The sequence below is a fragment of the Ctenopharyngodon idella genome, chromosome 15 (assembly GCF_019924925.1).
Source record: "Ctenopharyngodon idella isolate HZGC_01 chromosome 15, HZGC01, whole genome shotgun sequence".
Lineage (NCBI taxonomy): Eukaryota > Metazoa > Chordata > Actinopteri > Cypriniformes > Xenocyprididae > Ctenopharyngodon > Ctenopharyngodon idella.
Window position 1 is genome coordinate 27,960,053 of NC_067234.1, and position 17,543 is coordinate 27,977,595.

Genomic DNA, 17,543 nt, shown 5'->3' on the forward strand with positions numbered 1-17,543 from the left:
ATTTTAAATTGCCATTTATTCCTGTGAGATTCCTGTGTCTTCGGTGTCACATGATCCTTCAGAAATCATTCTAATATGCTGATTTGATGCTCAAGAAACATATCTTATTATTATCAATGTTAAAACAGTTGTGCTGCTTAATACTTTTGTGGAAACACCATTTATTTGAAATACAAATATTTTGCAACATTATAAATGTCTTTTACTGCCACTTTTGATCAATTTAATGCATCCTTGCAAAATAAAAGTATTATTTCTTTAAAACAAAATATTACTGACCCCAAATTTTTAAACAGCAGTGTGCATATTTATCACTTCATATTTCATACCTCTATAGACTTAAAGGTGCAGTATGTAGGATTTCTGTCCGCTAGAGGTCGCTAAAGGCCTATTCAAAAAAAAAGGCATAGCTTGATGACGCCAAGTTTGAGCACGGAATCTTGGGACATGTGGTCTTCACCTCAACGGACGGTGCAAAAGAATCGGGATAGGACTCGGGAAGAAATCATGTTCATGGATGCGATTATTAACATTATTGTAGTATGAAGCAGAGCAGGACCGAGTGTTGTGGGAGCTGAACGAGTCCGCTGGAGCGATTGCGCAACACACGCCTCACGAGCAGCGGAACTTTTATTATGCCACAATCGCCGGCGCCGCTTCTGCTTTTCTGGTCATGAGTATGAGGTAACACAGCTCTGTTTATCATATTAGATACATTTGAGTGTGTTGAAAATTATGTTATAACGTTACTCTGTGCTTTCGCTCGGCGGCTGCTGTGAGACACTTGTTTGAGACACACTGCAGTAAGATAGATCGATTTTAGAATATCATATTAAATACTGGATGGCTTGTGTTGATAAATGGCATGCAATTAATTTTAAAACGTATTGTATGATGGAAAAAATTCTGTATTACTGTTACTAAAAATAAAGCTTCATCTGATTATGCTATGTTAGCTACTTGACAAAATAGTGTTTTTCTCTGAGGCACGGTAAAGCAAAAAATCAAGAAAATTAGATTTATACAATAAGACTAAACGTGTTGAGCTAATATATAACACTGGCCTAGTGGTTTTTGGATATTTTACTGCAAAATTCTTACATATTGCACCTTTAATAGAGTTCTCTTTTTTGTTTCATTTAAGAGTCTCAGATCTCAAATCATGCCTAAAAATCAAAAGAAATAAGACATTTTCTGGCATATAGTAAAAGTATAAAACTAAAAAGTGATTTGGATAGTATTTCACAATTTAAAGGTAAAATGTAATAATTATGAAAACGTAGTAAGTACAAATTTTCTCAAAATTGATTTAAAGTTGAAACTGGGACTCTCATTTCCACCAAGCCGTACGGTTCAGAACAGTTAAGTTCGGTATGCAATTTTTGCCATTTCCATTGTCAGAAGTTGTGAATGGTGAATTCCGAACCGTACCGTACCACTTTTTTTGGGACCCTTCCGTTGGAGTGCCTAGCACAAAAGTACCATTAGTACCGTTACCAAAAGGGTGGAGCTACACTCACTGCAGAACGTTGATTGGTTGACAGAGATTCGTCATTGCGCGTGCTAAAATGTGAATGACCACTCAAAACCGTTGCAACACAATATGCTTGTTCGACTTCATGCGGCACCGCAAAGATCAGCTGCTGCCTGACAAAAGCAATGCATTATGGTTAGAAAATGTGTCCGACTTTGATCGGCACTGCAGCCGATGTGCCATCAAAGTACTGCAAGAGCAAAACAAGACCAGCCGCCTAGGTCAGGTGCTGCAGTTGCTCAAAATCGGCTGCGAAAGCCTTGATGACGACACACTTTATTCTCATTGGTCAGATTCTGTGATGACAAGGACAAAGTGTGTTTTTTTCTTAGACAAATTCCTGTATTTATCATGTTGATATTGAATATCTGATATTCAAACAAAACACACAAAACATTAACAAAAATTAAGATTACACTATCTAGTAAATATATATTCTTATTTCAATCGCATCCACTTCTTTTGCTACAATCAACACAAAAATCGCGTGGTGTGCCATGAATGACATTGGTTCAGCACACTACGGAAAGCACGAAAAAAAAAAAAAAAACCTTTTCTTTTGTTTCAGTGATGGTCAAATTAGTGTATAATTTGGTTTTCGAGGAATTTGATGAGAAATGTTTGACTTCATATTGAAATATACAACTGTAAAACTTAAGCAAAAAAAGTATTTCTAATTTCTAAAAAGTACATCTAATTGATGTCTAGGAGAAACAACTGAGACATTAAAGAGATCTCATTTATGATTTTTCTTTCCTATCGGGACCTCAATCATGGTAGTCTCGCATAGCCAGACCTTCAGACTGACAGCAGAAGGTCTGGACTTTATCACAGCTTTCATTGGCTAAGGACCACTGACATCCGATTGAAATGTAAAGCCACCAATTACAGTTCGTTTTGTTCCGCATCATATTTAGGGGCGTGAAAATGTAAAGTCGACGTGCCTACGATAATAGACCGGCGTGCATCTAATACATTATTTATTCAAGGAGGTTGTGCAAGTTACTGAAACAATGGCACTGCAAACTTCATATACTTTTAAAAATCCAGCATTTCACACATGTATTGTCACTGTTGTAAACGCAACAACTTTCTTCTTCCATGAGGGGGTTTGGCATCACATTGACTTTGTTTCCAGGCAGAAAGAATGCGACACACACACATCTCCTGGAAATCCTGGAGAATTCAACCAATCAGATGACAACTTCGAAACTCCTGAAGTGTTTCCCATTTTGTGTGCCTTTAGCATCAGATGTTCAGCCAACGGTCTGTGGGCGTGACGTCTGAGACTGAGACTACACTCATGGCAATAACACAAAATGTGCATCGCTCATTAAATTATGTGCAAAACATTTCCATATAAATCTGACTTTTATGTCGACGCCATCTTATGTAATGATTGTTTCTGTGGTTATAAGAGAGCAAGAATCAACTGATGATTAAAATGACTCATTTTCACTTTTAGAGAACGGAGCTAGATGAATAATGCAAATGTGTCTGGGGAAGGGGATTGGGGGGGGAGAGAAAACAGTTTGCTGTAATTGGCAGAATCGCCTGTGTTTATTAAACAGAGAGCGAGGCTGAATGTAAAGCTGAATGTGGGTAGTCTAATCTAGCGCACGCTTGAATGAGGCCGGACCCGGAGGGATATCAAAGCCAGTGTTTACCCATAGTCTGAACATCCTCATCTTAAGTCTCCTCCTCTCGCTCTAATCTCTATTCTACATTCTCAGGCGAGCACAACAACCAATAACGGTTCAGCCAGGCGTGTCGGTTTGTTGTTTCCCTGAGTGAGTTTGTTCATTCACGTTGCACATTTATTCACGTTGTCAGGCCGTCTCTCTTCCTTTTTATGCACGTAAATGGCCTTGCAAGTCTGGCTAAGGTTGATTAACTAACAATATCCTTCCAAGGGCAACCCGAATCCTTGGGTTTGCGTCCAGGAGGATTTTGATTGGTGGGAATTTAAAACACTGCACATTGCTTTGCTACATTCAACAGACAAATTCTTTTAGACTGCTGTCTAAAAATGCTTTTAAATTCGGATTCTGCGCTGTCCTCTGCCTTTCCAATGAAATTACTATGTGAACGGTTATTGGCTGAGCCGAGCGGACTGGTTGTCTGTGTGTTTTAAGCTCTTCTGAAATCAGATGCTTGGTGATAGTGTTTGGACTGTGATGTGCGTCTTGGAGCAGGTGATTTATGGTGTGTCCTCTCAGCTTTTGCAGCAGGGCACTGCTACGAGCCATTCGTCAAGTACGGCAACTTCACCACCACTGACAGCACCTATGCTGTGGGCACGGTTGTGGAGTTCACCTGTGACCCCGGCTACACCCTGGAGCAGGGTTCCGTTATCATCGAGTGCATGGATCCCAGCAATCCTCAATGGAATGAGACTGAACCCGCCTGCAGAGGTGTGTGTGAATGTTTGCATATGCATATGTACCAGGGTTTGGCCAAATTCAGAAGTGAAGAATTAGTTCCCTTTCAGGCCCTTTAAGGCCTATAAACTTTTTTTTTTTCACTTTCAAACAAGTCTTTGTCAAGCCAACACATTTATCTGCTTGTCATCTTGTTTTCTACCTCCATTCAAATTAAATTCTAAATGATACACAACCCTATATGACCCCCACTTAATAAGAATCAATAAGCTGAAGTGTTGTAAAATACACGAATATTGTTTTTTTTATTTTTTTTATAGAATTTATAGACAGACAGTGGCCCGAGATGCTGGGATAGGCTCCAGATGTTAAAGTAGATTGGAGATTGGATGGATTGATTATTATTAATATTATTTGAATATTTATTGAGTGCATTTTTTCTTTTATGTATTATTCATCAAAAGCTGATCTAATCAATGTAAAGAGCATTATAACTAGCCATGTATCCAAAAGTGTTTACCTGATCTGGAAAATTTGCTTCATAAATCAGATGCAAAAATAGCACAGGCACCATGTGCATGTGCAAGTAAATAAAGCTGCCATGCACAAATGATTCTCCCCTCTACGTTTACACGTGAGGCTATATGCGTAGGCTTTACATTTATGTGTTTCTGTGTATAATCTGCATTAGTTAGCTGCTGAAGAGCTCTACAGGCAGCATGTGCAAGTACAGTACAAGCGCCTCACATCCTTTTAGTGCCTTTTCTATGTAATCCACTACATACTGTGTCACCTGGATGGGTTTCAGACACTCTTAGCCACAGTCACGCGCCTAAAGCAGCACTAAAAGCATTAAGCCATGGAGGCTAGAACCAGGTGCACAGAGCCGAAGAATGTGAGAGAATGCCTCACTCATAATGCCCCGATTCCACCCCCACCTACACACACACACACACACGGCTATCTTATCTGACCCATTGCTCAAGTACATTTCTTTAGCCTCACAATAGAGTTTGGATTGAAAGGATTTAATCGTACTGGCTCTAGCAGAGGGTCAAGACAACAGCTTTTCCATTTGAAAATGTGCTTACATCCAGCTAAGCCAGTGTAGTGATGTGAACAGGGGGAAAATGAAAACAGGAAGCCTTGAGTTGTTTATTAATCTGGCCAGAATTTTCCATTTAGACCCCAGTCAGATTAATCCAGAGCTGGGAGTCACCCATGTAACAAATAGGGATACAAAAAACTTTTGAATATGGGGTTTTATAACATTGGCATTGTTGTTAACTAAAACTATATAAAATCATTTTCATTAATTAAAATGAAGTTGAAATAAAATAAAATACAAATATTAGACATATTGCCTTAATTACTACATTCTATATAATGCTAAAATAACTAATAACATTTTATTTATTTTTTCTGTTATTTATTGCATTTTGTGCATACTTTTTTTTATAAAGCTATATTTTAATGATTTGGGTAAGCATTTTGGGCACTTTTTTGTGTGTTTGCATTTCTCTCTAACCTCTTTTTTTCTCTCTTTGGTTGCATTTCAGCTGTTTGCAGTGGAGAGATCACAGATTCAGCTGGGGTGGTGTTATCTCCAAACTGGCCCGAGGCCTATGATAAGGGTCAGGACTGCATCTGGGGGATCCATGTTGAAGAAGACAAGAGGATCATGCTTGACATCCAAGTGTACGTCCAAGTGAATGACATATATGCACATTATACGACAAAAAAGAACACATACAGAATCAATTCTTTCTTTTTGGAGACAAATTTTTTTGTCATGCACTTTGATCTTTAAAACTTGGCAAACTTTTTACATTCAAAAACAGCTATATTACTCACTGCATAAAGGTAATATTCGAAAAAGCAAAATATGGGCGTTTTAATTCAACTGATACATCTGCTGCATCCTTTACTCGCACTGTGATAAGTGTGGATCAAATCCACTGTGGTTTAATCAAGACCTTTCTGCACACTCCCAGCGCACCTATCAGTCTCAAACTGTAGATGCCTACAGACTCAAACGTGTATCACCATGGGGCCGCCTTTATGCTGGGTTTGTCCTTGATGTGGCTGAGATTGCACCACAGTTACAAATTCTGGTGCTTTACGTCATCTACTCCCCACTGACTGATTCGGCTCCATTCTGCTCTCACCATCCAAATGAAACACCCGTCATATCGCTCTGGGCATTTTGTGAGATTTCTGTTCAACTGCGCCGGCCTAAGACTCAGAGACCTTGATTGGCTTTTCTGAAGATCTCCCACAGCATACATCTTTAAAGCACTGACACAACACCACAGCTTTTTTTCAAACATACTTTAAACTCTTTCAGAATTACCCCAAAAGCAATCTGAATTTCTCTTCATTTCATCAATTATTACTGCAATCAGTGTGGCACGGCGCTTCCTTGGTGGCTTCTACTGTCAGCCAAGTTCTCAAGGACAAGATAGCTGTTGTGTAGCTTTACGTTGAATTTAATTGAGGGGTCATGGGAGAGGTTGAGTATATCTGTAAATTGCGGTTAACATCACATCAGGTTTACTCGGTTCACGCTCCCTGCTAAATCCCAGGCAGTCAAACTGTGCTGGCAGAGAGATCGAAAGATGGCAAGCAAGAGAGAGTTATTTTCTCAGCAGTTCCTTGTGGAGAAAAAGACTCAAACTGCTTGGAGATGCAAGCTAGATCAACATGTCCTCCTCTCACAGGGAAAAATACTCAGAATGCTCTGTTCCAAAACCCAGTAAGCTGCCTATAGAGGCAGCATTTTAGGCATCATCGATGCGAAAGCTATTCCAAAAGGCAACCTTATTATTTTGCCTCATAAAACACCTCATTTTAACTAAAATCTGAGGTGGCATCACATGTACAGTTTATGCATTCCAAGAATTCTTTGCACCAAGCTCAAAAATTAACACTTGATGGTTGTACTTTATATTGTAAGTAAACATTTTTCATTCATTTCATTCAATTAAATACCATTACCCATCTTCAGGGAGACATGATCCTTCAAAAATCATTCAGAAACTTTTTTATATCATTATCAATGTTGAAAACGATCGTGTTGCTTTATATTTTTGTGGGCACTGCGTTTTCTTCCACAATTCTTTAATAAATATTGAGTGCATTTGAAAAGCATTTATTCAAAAAACAAATATTTATGATGTCTTTACTGTCATTATTTACCAAATTTAATGTATCCCTGATCTTATGCCTTTCAAAAAAAATCTTATTGACCCCAAATGTTTGAACATAGTTATAAAATATAATTAAATATATAAACAATTGTTATTATTATTTATGTATTTTTATGTACACTGTAAACCTGAATAAGTTAGCAAAACTCAAAAAAAATGTAGGCAATCAGTTGCCTCAAATTTTTTAAGTTAAGAAATTCAAAGTTTAAGCAAACAGAACTGGCAGATTTTTATTTTGTACTCATACATTTTAATTGTTCTTAACTTGACATGTTTGAGTACGCTCAAACATTTAACTTAAATTTTTCATGTAACCTCAATGTGAACATTTTTATTAGTGTAAACTTAGCTAGCTATAACAAGCTAATTCAGAAAATGCTAACTTGCTAAATTGCTAACATGTTAACAGTAGCATGGAATAGCACTTGCAACATTAACAGAAACTTTTCTAAATTAGCATAACAAAACATTAATCACTACTAAATCTCCCACTTAACATTAATCTTGCACACACAAAAAACAAAAACAAACAAAAAAAAAACCATTATGTAACACTTTATTTTAGCATTTACTCTCCTTTTCGAGTGCCATGGGAAATAGAAATCTCAGCCCAGTTTCAGTTAAACTTAAGTTAGTCTAAATTAAAAGAAATTAGTTCATAAAACTCAAAACAATGAAACAGTTCAGTTTACTTAAAATATATCAGTTCTGTGAACAAAAGTGCTAAATACTCTTAATTTGACTGAACTAATTTATTTAATTTAAGTTTGTCCTTCTCAAACCAATTAATTATTTTGAGCGTTGGGGTTTACAGTGTATTATTCGTTTTTTTTAAGCAACAGGCTAACAGTAAGTCAAGCAATTTGTGCTACTGATGTGCTTCAAAAGGCATGACTTGTCACATTCCATATCAGATGCCTTTGTAGGCTGTAGGCAGCTTGCTAGGTTTTGGAACAGAATTTAAGAGTCTACACTGAAAGAGAATGGCAAACGGGAAGTTGAAAAAAAGAGGGCAGATGAAGGGGCATGTTGTGCATAAAGAGGATGCAGAAGTGGGATGCACATTGCACAAAGGTTAATAACCAACTCAACAGAACAACAATTATTTTATTGGATGTTTTTATGAATGTGAAATCAATTATGTGAGCAGGGAAACAAGTGTTGAGTGTGATTGTGCCGTCAGGTGAGGTGCGGAACATGAGGCCCTGCTGTGTCAGACCCAGATAGATTATTCATGCATTCAATAATTTGGCTGCCTTAATTAAGATTCACTCATTTGCATATGGTTCCTTTCGCATTTGTCATGTTTTTCTCTCTCTCTCTCCCTTATTGCCAGTGTCCCGACTGCAGTTCAACATTATGGGACTGTGTAATAAATGACATCCTGGATGTTTTGCTGGAGATGCAGTCAACATAATTAATTTTCCATTTATTTAGTGGTTGAGGCAATATAGGAAGATGGCACGTTTTTGTTTTTCCTGCTAGTGAGGATGAGGCCACGTGCTTCTACATGAGGTCCAGATGTCTTCAGACAGTTATACTGGTGTGTAGATATTTGCCCCAATCATAACATCTGTTTTGGTTTGAAACAAGCTCAGACAACTCTAAATACAATATAAATGGGGTCCCTAATAATAAAACAACATCCCTAATAATGGCCAAATGTAATTTAAATCATTTTTTCATGCTTTTTTCACCTTAATTTTGCACTTTATCTTCAGTGATTTCATAACTTCTGACAATCTTATTACCAGGTGTAAACAGGACCATTGATTGAGCAGCAGAGAAACATCGTTGGATTGGTCTAGGTGTGTCTGGAGTCATTCTGGTCCATTGCAAAGCCTACACATCCCCCACCCTTACAATTTTCAAATTACCAAATTTATCAAAGGACATATGGGACATTATCAGCCAGGCACATCAAGTGAGACATATAGCAAGAGAAAATGAGTGAGTAGGGAGCCAGCCACAGCTGTTCAGCCCAGAGAGACTGAGAGAGAGAGACTAATAACAAATCTACTTGCAGTCATGTACCCAGTTTCCTTATTTCACCCAGTTCTGTACTTATATACCTTCTTACAAGCGTTCATTGGCCCAACACAGGTCCTTATTGCTACGTAGGTGTCCTGAAGAGCCTTTTGGTTGAACTTGAATCATGGGTACTGTAATAGCAGGGCCCTGGCCACTGCTGGAGGCTCATTATGGGGCCGTAAGAACATTTTAGCCCAATAATGAATATGCACCCACTCCTCTGTAATCATTCATCAATGTATGGCGCACTCCCAATTACCTGAGAACGTGGGGCGTAATGAAGGCTGATGAATTCATTTAGCAGGAAGGGTTTCTCATGCTGTATGTGCCGGGCCGTGAATCGGAGGAAGGGGGGAGAGAGGTGCACAGGTGACAGCTGGCACACCTGCACACAGTCTTTCATAGACCTAGCTGCATAGCAGGGAATGCTGAATATATCAGAGCCAGTCAAATTCCGGGATTCCCATGAGTGCTGCAGCCCTCTACTGGAGTTGTAGTGCACAGCTGTGCAAGATTGACATGATTTAGCCAAGTAGGATGTTCATGCCTTCATGCCTTAGCCTTCAAAGTCAGAATTAATAAGAATGAATAAGAATTAACATAATTACAAGATGATAACTCTGAGCTGTTATAATTTATGATTAAAGTGTGTGTGTGTGTGTGTGTGTGTGTGTGTGTGTGCACGTGTTTTTGTGATAATTTGTATAATGACATGGGTATTACACTGGTATTACAATGTAAACATGAAATATGAGGACATTTCATGAGTCCTCATATTTAAAATAGCTTTAAAAACATGCTAAACAATGTTTTATTTAAAATGTAAAAATGCCTATGAAAATTGTTCCAAGCAACTAAACCATTGAACGTTCTCAAAGTAAAACAGAGTAGAGGTGTTTCATTCTTGAATGTATCATTGTGTTTGAACTAATCTGTTGAGTTAATGATTTAGTGACTCACTCATAGACAGTCACTTGTTTAATTCCTGAATGAATCAACATTTTTGAACAAATTGGTTGAATGAATGATTCAATGACTCACTCATAAAGACAACCACTTATCGTTGTAACTTTGTAACCAGCAGAAAGAGCTGCTGATCACCATGTAGCGCTGTTGTTGTTCTCAGATATATTGATATATAAATGTATCAATTCCCAGGGAAAGCAAGAACTGATTAAAAAGTAAATGTGTACCTTGAATGCAATGTTAGTCACTTAAGATAAAAATGTAAATGTCTTTTTGTTTCTGGACTATTTTTGACCATCTTATATTCAGCAGCCTTTCCATGTGTTGTATCAGTGTTTGAATCCATTTAAGTGGGATATAGTCCTGATTGACCATGAGCTGTTGATTTGTTTATGATTCTTTCTCTCATTTTCCCCTGTATTTTTGGCATTGGGATTACAGTTGGCTTGGTTGCAGAGCTCTGTATGGTGGTTGTGTGCACCTCAGAGAGTAACAGCCTTTAGCAGGCTGGTAATAAATCAAGGCTGTCTCATCCCCCCAGGCACCGAGCCAGAACTCAGACCAATATTTAACTTTCTAATTAAAGAAGAACTCTGCAAAAACAGAGGAACTAATTTCTCTCCTTTATTTGAGAAAGCATCATCCTCTATAAGTCTCTCTGGAAATGTTGACAATCCAAATGAAGGTTTAGTCTCTTCTATTTGACTGGCTTTTCCCAGTGTCAACATTGTATGGCTATTCATGCAGAAGTAACTGGGGCTTATCCACCTTCATCTCTGGAAAGTCCTGTGTTAATTTGCTGCCTCGGTCCTGAGTCCATTTTAAACAAATCGCTGTGGACTAAAGGCCAACCCAGGATCTCTTGTGGCTCCATAGTCGGTTTTATTCCATGTAGAATGACACACACACACACACACACACACACACATATATATATATATATATATATATATATATATATATATATATACTTTATACACATTAGCATATCATTAACTATGACCGCTCTGAAGCAGGGGAGTCTCAAGATAAGCCAGGTTATCTTTAGGTTTATTTATATATATTTTTTAAATCGTGTAGATTTAGCAATATGGCGGGTGTATGATGTTCATTACAATGTTATGATGAACTATATGTCTATATATACTTTCTCCACTGATGTGAGTTCAAAGCATTTGTAAGGATACTGATTGCTAGAAGGCAGCTGTCTGACTCTGACATGGCGAACAGGAACATGGTTTGTGTAACATTAGCAACACATTATTAGCTGTTTGATAACATAGTCAAGCAAAAGGCTAATCATATTAATTACTGTTATGTGTCCGATGTTGTAAAGAGCGATACCATTGTGCAGCGTTTACCTCAGTAAGTTGAGTGAGTTAATTTGCATATTCATCGATCCACGTATACTAAATGAGGCAAGGATTCAAGCTATTTTAGGGCATGAAGAAATTTTTTCACAGGATAAAAACGTTTAAATATGTCATTTTGGTGATCAAAGATTGGTTTGAAGGGATACAATTATTGACTACAGGGGGACTTTAAAGAGGTGGTTGATTATGTTTTCACTTTTTTAACTTTAGTTAGTGTGTAATGTTGCTGTTTGAGCACAAACAATATCTGCAAAGTTACGATGCTCAAAGTTCAATGCAAAGGGAGATATTTTCTTTTAAATAATTCTCTTTTTAAGGACTACAACAAACGGATGGTAGGGACTACATCGAGCTTCTTCCCAGGTTGGTGACATCACTAACCCTAAAATTTACATAAACCCTGCCCCCGAGAACACGCAACAAATGGGTGAGGCCATGTCATAAAAGCAAGATGATAACAACCGTAATTAAACTAAACTATACCTGTTCTATCTTCATGCAGCATATATTCTCTGGCTCTGTAGGCATCTTACAGCAGTTCCCACATGAGCGATTTATAGATTATCATAACAGAATATGCTAATCAATGACTTTAAGATAGTTAACTCCACATCAGCTACATAAATTCATCAACTAACCGTTCAGAAACGTCCTGTTGCATTCTACATGTTGTCACTTCTTCTTAAGTCTCTCCTTCATTGTCTGGCTTCAGTTTGAACATAAAAGGCTGAACAGTTTCTGACATTTTCAGTGAGTCTTCGTGAGGTAATCGGCGCCGCTAACACTATGTGCTAACACAAGCTCTTGAAACCCCACCCTCTGTTTAGGAGCTGCAGCTTATTTGCATTTAAAGAGACACACACAAACCAGAGCGTTTTTGCTCACCCTCAAAAAGCGACAAATTTAACATGCTATAAAAAATTATCTGTGGGGTATTTTGAGCTAAAACTTCACATACAGTCCAGGGACATCAGAGACTTATTTTACATCTTGTAAAAATGGCATTATACCACCCCTTTAATACCATTTGAATTAGTAACTCTGTTCCATAACTTATTTAGTTCATCCTGCATTTTTACTTCAAATAACTATAAGTTTCAAAGACATGCTGGGGTTTGCTGTGCCCTGGAAGCAAAGCTGTTGTTGATATGTCAAGCACAGGTCCATCGTGCCCAGCCCTCGGCACAGGGGATTTGATTGGAAATTGTGTTTTTCCAGCAGGGCAATCATTCAGGTAGATGATTCTTCACTAAACAGACATGGGGCAGAGGAGGAAAGACAGGCTTCTGGATGCTGCTGAAGGATTTGTTCTCTCTGACGCATACAAACAGTTGTTCTCAGTTGTGGCCTGTCGTCCATGTAAATTACATATAGATAGGCTCGGTTTTGCTTGACATATGATGGATCATTATGTATTAGTTTTCCAAAGAAACACCAGATGCAAAATCCTCCACAAAATCCTCCCCTTTATCTCTCAAAAGAACAGAATCAAATGCATCTTCACGGCTTTCACCAGCAGAACTGTATTTCAACCATCTCTGAGATGCAGAGAATGTCTAGATTGACATTTCCTTTTTTTAAAAAGGCAGTATTTGTCACTTCCTTTTCAGTGTGCTGAGCAGAGGACGATGTGTCTGCGAGCCCCATATGAGAATTTAATGCATTCTGATGGCGGCTGTGTTGTCGGCCAAGTCAAGCTGAGCCTGTTTTTGTGATTAAACAAAATGAAATTACTGCCAGCAAATGGAAAGCATGATTGATTTTCTCGGCAGATACGGTGTGCAGCTACGCAAAGGCTTGTTTAACTTCATCACAACAAATCCAATAAGGGCTGACACAGTTTCACTCTCTCCGGTCCTCAGAGCGGGTCAGGGCCTCTTCTGGCTTAAATGTGTCTTCCCGTGGAAATAGATACAGAGATTTTCCTGCATACAGTATTGGAGGGCTGTTGACAGCTGAATAATATACATTCAATCTGTATGTAACCGTAAGTGTATGTGTGCGTGCATGTGTGTAAGCCATAATTTAAACATCCTGTCTTCATTTTGCTTGAATGTAACCATTCTGCCTCATGCTGCAGCAGAACGGAGATGATTAATTATTCCCCTCTCCTCAGTAATGACTTCCATTACTGCCCACTTGTGATTAATTAGTGACAAGATAGAGTGTGTATGCCACCTCCCTGCCTGACTGAATCACACCCCCTCCACCAGTGACTGGCCAGACTGTCTGCTTCTGGTGGACGTCAGCCACAGTTACAGATCACATTCACATAGAAATAGACATATATATATGCTGCAATATACCCCGGTATGTCTGTATTTTGTAGTGTAGACCGATTATTTGTGCAGTAGTGAATCAGATGATGTCAAGGTAATGCTTTTCATTGACATTTCTTTTGTAGACTGGGATTTTTGTCACCTTTGTGTAAGGCTGTCAGGCATTACAAAGGCTTCTGAAGGTCATATATTCTCCAGGCATCCAGCAACAGGCTTGGATTCCCCTCTGGTTTTAAAAAATTAAACTTTCTGTTTTTTATTTGATGTAATCTTAAACTGAAGTATGGATGGGAGAGCCAGGTATATAATTACAATGGAAAATTCCTACCAATATATTCTATTGAATATAATATACACTACAATTCAAAAGGTTGGGTTCAGTAAGACTTTTTTTTTTTTTTAAAGAAATTAGCACTTTAATTCAACAAGGATGCATTTAACTGTTTTCAACATTGATAATAATAAGTAGGGGTGTAACAGTATGCGTGTTTGTATTTGGTTCGGTACTTGTGTGTACGTGCGGAATTTCTCTGCGTAATCTGTGTAAACGTAATTTCAAACATTGTGTTGCGCTTCAAACTAAATCATAAAGCTAAATGGCTTGCCTTACAGTCAGATGCATGAGCTGTTTAATGTATTTGAGATGTTTTCCTCGGTGCACAACTTTCATCTTGTGTATACGTATATGGAGTGTATACTTAACTGTAAATGTTACAAATTCACACAAGTATTTCCATTTTCACATAAAGAATTATCCTGAAAGCAAGCGTTTAACTTGGCAGATGTCAATGAATGAGTGCCAGCAATAAAAATAAATAAATAAATAAAAAACATTAATTTTTTCCCCCTGCTGTACTGAAAACATACCGCACCATGACTTAAAAAACTGAGGTATGTAACGAACAGTCATTTTAGAGTACTGTTACACCCCTAATAACAAGAAATGTTTCTTGAGCACCAAATCAGCATATTACAATTTTTTGAAGGATCATGTGACACTGAAGACTGGAGTAATGATGCTGAAAATTCAGCTTTGCCATCACAGGAATAAATTACATTTTAATAATAATTAGTAATAATATTTCTGCTTTTACTGTATTTTAATCAAATAAATGCAGCCTTGGTGAGCAAAAGAGACTTCTTCAAAATCTTCAGGAATAAAAAAAAATCTACCGACCCTAAACTTTCGAACAGTAGTGTACATATTTAATGTAATATAAATGTTTTATGTTTCTGTCCTGTGTTTTCAGTTGTAAAAATGAAATAATTTAATTTACATTACTACATGCGTTTTAGTGAAATTTAAACAAAAAAATTAATTTAAATTACAAGTGATACTTTCAAGCACATGGATAAGTTAAACCCTAGTAAATTCATAAATTGGAATTTAAAATGGTAAAAAGAATTTTGAAATGTCTCTAAAATGTTGAAACAAAACCTACGTCCTTAAATTAGACTCTTTAATTCTAATTGAAAAATCTATAATAGATTCACAACAAAATTCAAAGCATGTCTGTGATTGAGATTCTCTTGAATTTGCCACAGTGAAGCTGCCAAATGTTCTCTCTCTGGCTCCTAAATATAAGGAAGCTGATTTTCCAGCTATTTCTAAACATGAGATAGGAGGAGTTATTTCCCCCTCTGCTGAATCATTTGCTCTTTATAGTCTGAGTGAGATGAATGTGGTTTGTGATTGCATGGCTATCGAAACTGTGGCCAAAAAAATGCTTAACAAAAGCAGTGGGAAAACATTAAACAGCAGAAAAGATTTCATTTGCAGCAAGGACAAGAGAAAAGCGCTGAGGCTGGAAAATAAGGACTAGTGGAAGAGAAGTGAGAAGGGAGGTCAGAAATCTGTCAAGGCCCCTGGTATTGCTTTGAGGTGAGACCTGAACATCTGAGATAGAGGATTAGTCTGGGATTGACCTGTTGTGTATTATCTGTTCGCAGTCTCCACATGGGAAAGAACGACCTGCTGACTTTCTACGACGGAGATGACCTGACTGCAAAAATACTGGGCCAGTACAGCGGTTCCCGTCCTCGCTTCAAACTCTACACCTCCATGGCTGATGTGACCATCCAGTTCCAGTCGGACCCTGCTACCAACATCTATGGCTACAACAACGGCTTTGTGGTGCACTTTTTTGGTAATGACCTGTTTAACCTTTTCTATGCCACTTTCTCAGCTTCAAGCATGTACATATTCAAAAGTTTGGTGTCAGTATGATTTTTTTTTTTAAAGAAATTACTACTTTTATTCAGCAAGGACACATTAAATTGATCATAAGTGACAGTAAAACCATTTTTATTGTTACAAAAGTTAAATAAATGTTGTTCTTTTGGACGTTCTATTCATCAAAGAATCCTGAAATACTTATATCAGGGTTTCTTCAAAAATATTAAGCAGCACAATAGTTTTCAACATTTATAAGGATCATGTGACACTGAAGACTGGAGTAGTGATGCTGAAAATTCAGCTTCGTCATCACAAGAATAAATTACATTTTAAAATATATTCATATGAAAACGATTATAAATGGTAAATATATTTCACAATATTACTGTTTTGCTGTATTTTTTACAGCCTTAGTTTTTAATGTTTCTTCTTCCACAAACCCCAAACTTTTGAATGGTACTGTATGTCATTCTCATTAACCTCAATTGTAGTCAGATGAAGCTCATTAATTATCTGCTTATGAGATTTATTTGAGATGCCGCAGGGATTGCCAGTCTCAGTTTGATGAAAAGGTGGTGAGGAGACGAAAAAGGGAGAGAGAGGTTATAGACCAAGAGCCACAGCTGGTTTAGTCCTCACCTTTCCTCGGGATAAAGTGAAGGTCATTCTATCAGCTTCTCTTGGTGGCCGACTACTGCGCGATATCAGATAAAATATAATAAGTTCTATTCTGAGGGTGGAGGAATGCAGATGATTCTTAGAGTGGACTGAAATGGACTGTTTTTCCATTTCCTTCATGCAGCACAGAGGGAAGATTCCTCCGACAGCTTCTGCAGGTGCAGGGGATTTGGCCTTGCAGAGGTGCTAACAATTACAGTGCATGTTTGTACTCATTAGCCGCGTTTGCCGGGTGCCGTGCCCTCCCCTGCTCTGCCACTCTAAGAATGGACATCAGCAAAATGCCTGCCAGCTGTCTTGTGCTGCTCTATTCATATTTTTAATCACAGCCAAGCTGATTCCTAACATTTGATTTATCAGTCATTAGGCACAACACCTGTGGTTTGTTCAGGGACACGGTGAGAAACAAAGAAATTGTTTGCAAGCATTATTGAACATTCTGTTTCTCCCTCTCTCCCTCTTGCTCTGCTAATCAAACTAATTGAGTCTTACTTTATAGGAATTATAAATCATGATTGAGAACTCACTGATGTCTCAGTTGTTTCTTCGTGAAAGGTGTGAGATGAAATGGAAAGAAATTGAGAACTTTGAAGGGATAGTTCACTCATGACTAAAAATTCTATAATTTTTTTCACCCTCATGTTGTTCCAAACCTGAATTACTTTGGAACTCAAATTAAGATATTTTGAAGAATGTTTTAACTGTTTTTGTCCACATAATGAAAGCCAATGGGGTCCAAAAAAAAAAGTTTCTTTTATGATCCATGGAAGAAAAAAGTCTGAAATGACATAAGGGTGAGCAAACGATGACAGAGTATTCTTTTTTTGGGTGAATGATCCCTTTAGACGTTTAAAAATTAAATGAGATCTCACAGATGTCTCAGTCTTTTCTCCTAAAGCAGTCAGATTAGATGGAG

General features: G+C 37.8%; 1 protein-coding gene across 1 annotated transcript in view; it reads left to right on the top strand.

Moving 5' to 3' along the window:
* sez6b (seizure related 6 homolog b) overlaps positions 1-17,543 on the top strand; it is a 210,156-nt gene that overhangs the window by 180,746 nt on the left and 11,867 nt on the right. Inside the window, exons 8-10 of the mRNA XM_051863533.1 lie at positions 3,754-3,948; positions 5,475-5,613; positions 15,724-15,920. Of these exons, the coding sequence (XP_051719493.1) occupies positions 3,754-3,948; positions 5,475-5,613; positions 15,724-15,920 (531 nt within the window). The remainder of the gene's footprint in view (positions 1-3,753; positions 3,949-5,474; positions 5,614-15,723; positions 15,921-17,543) is intronic.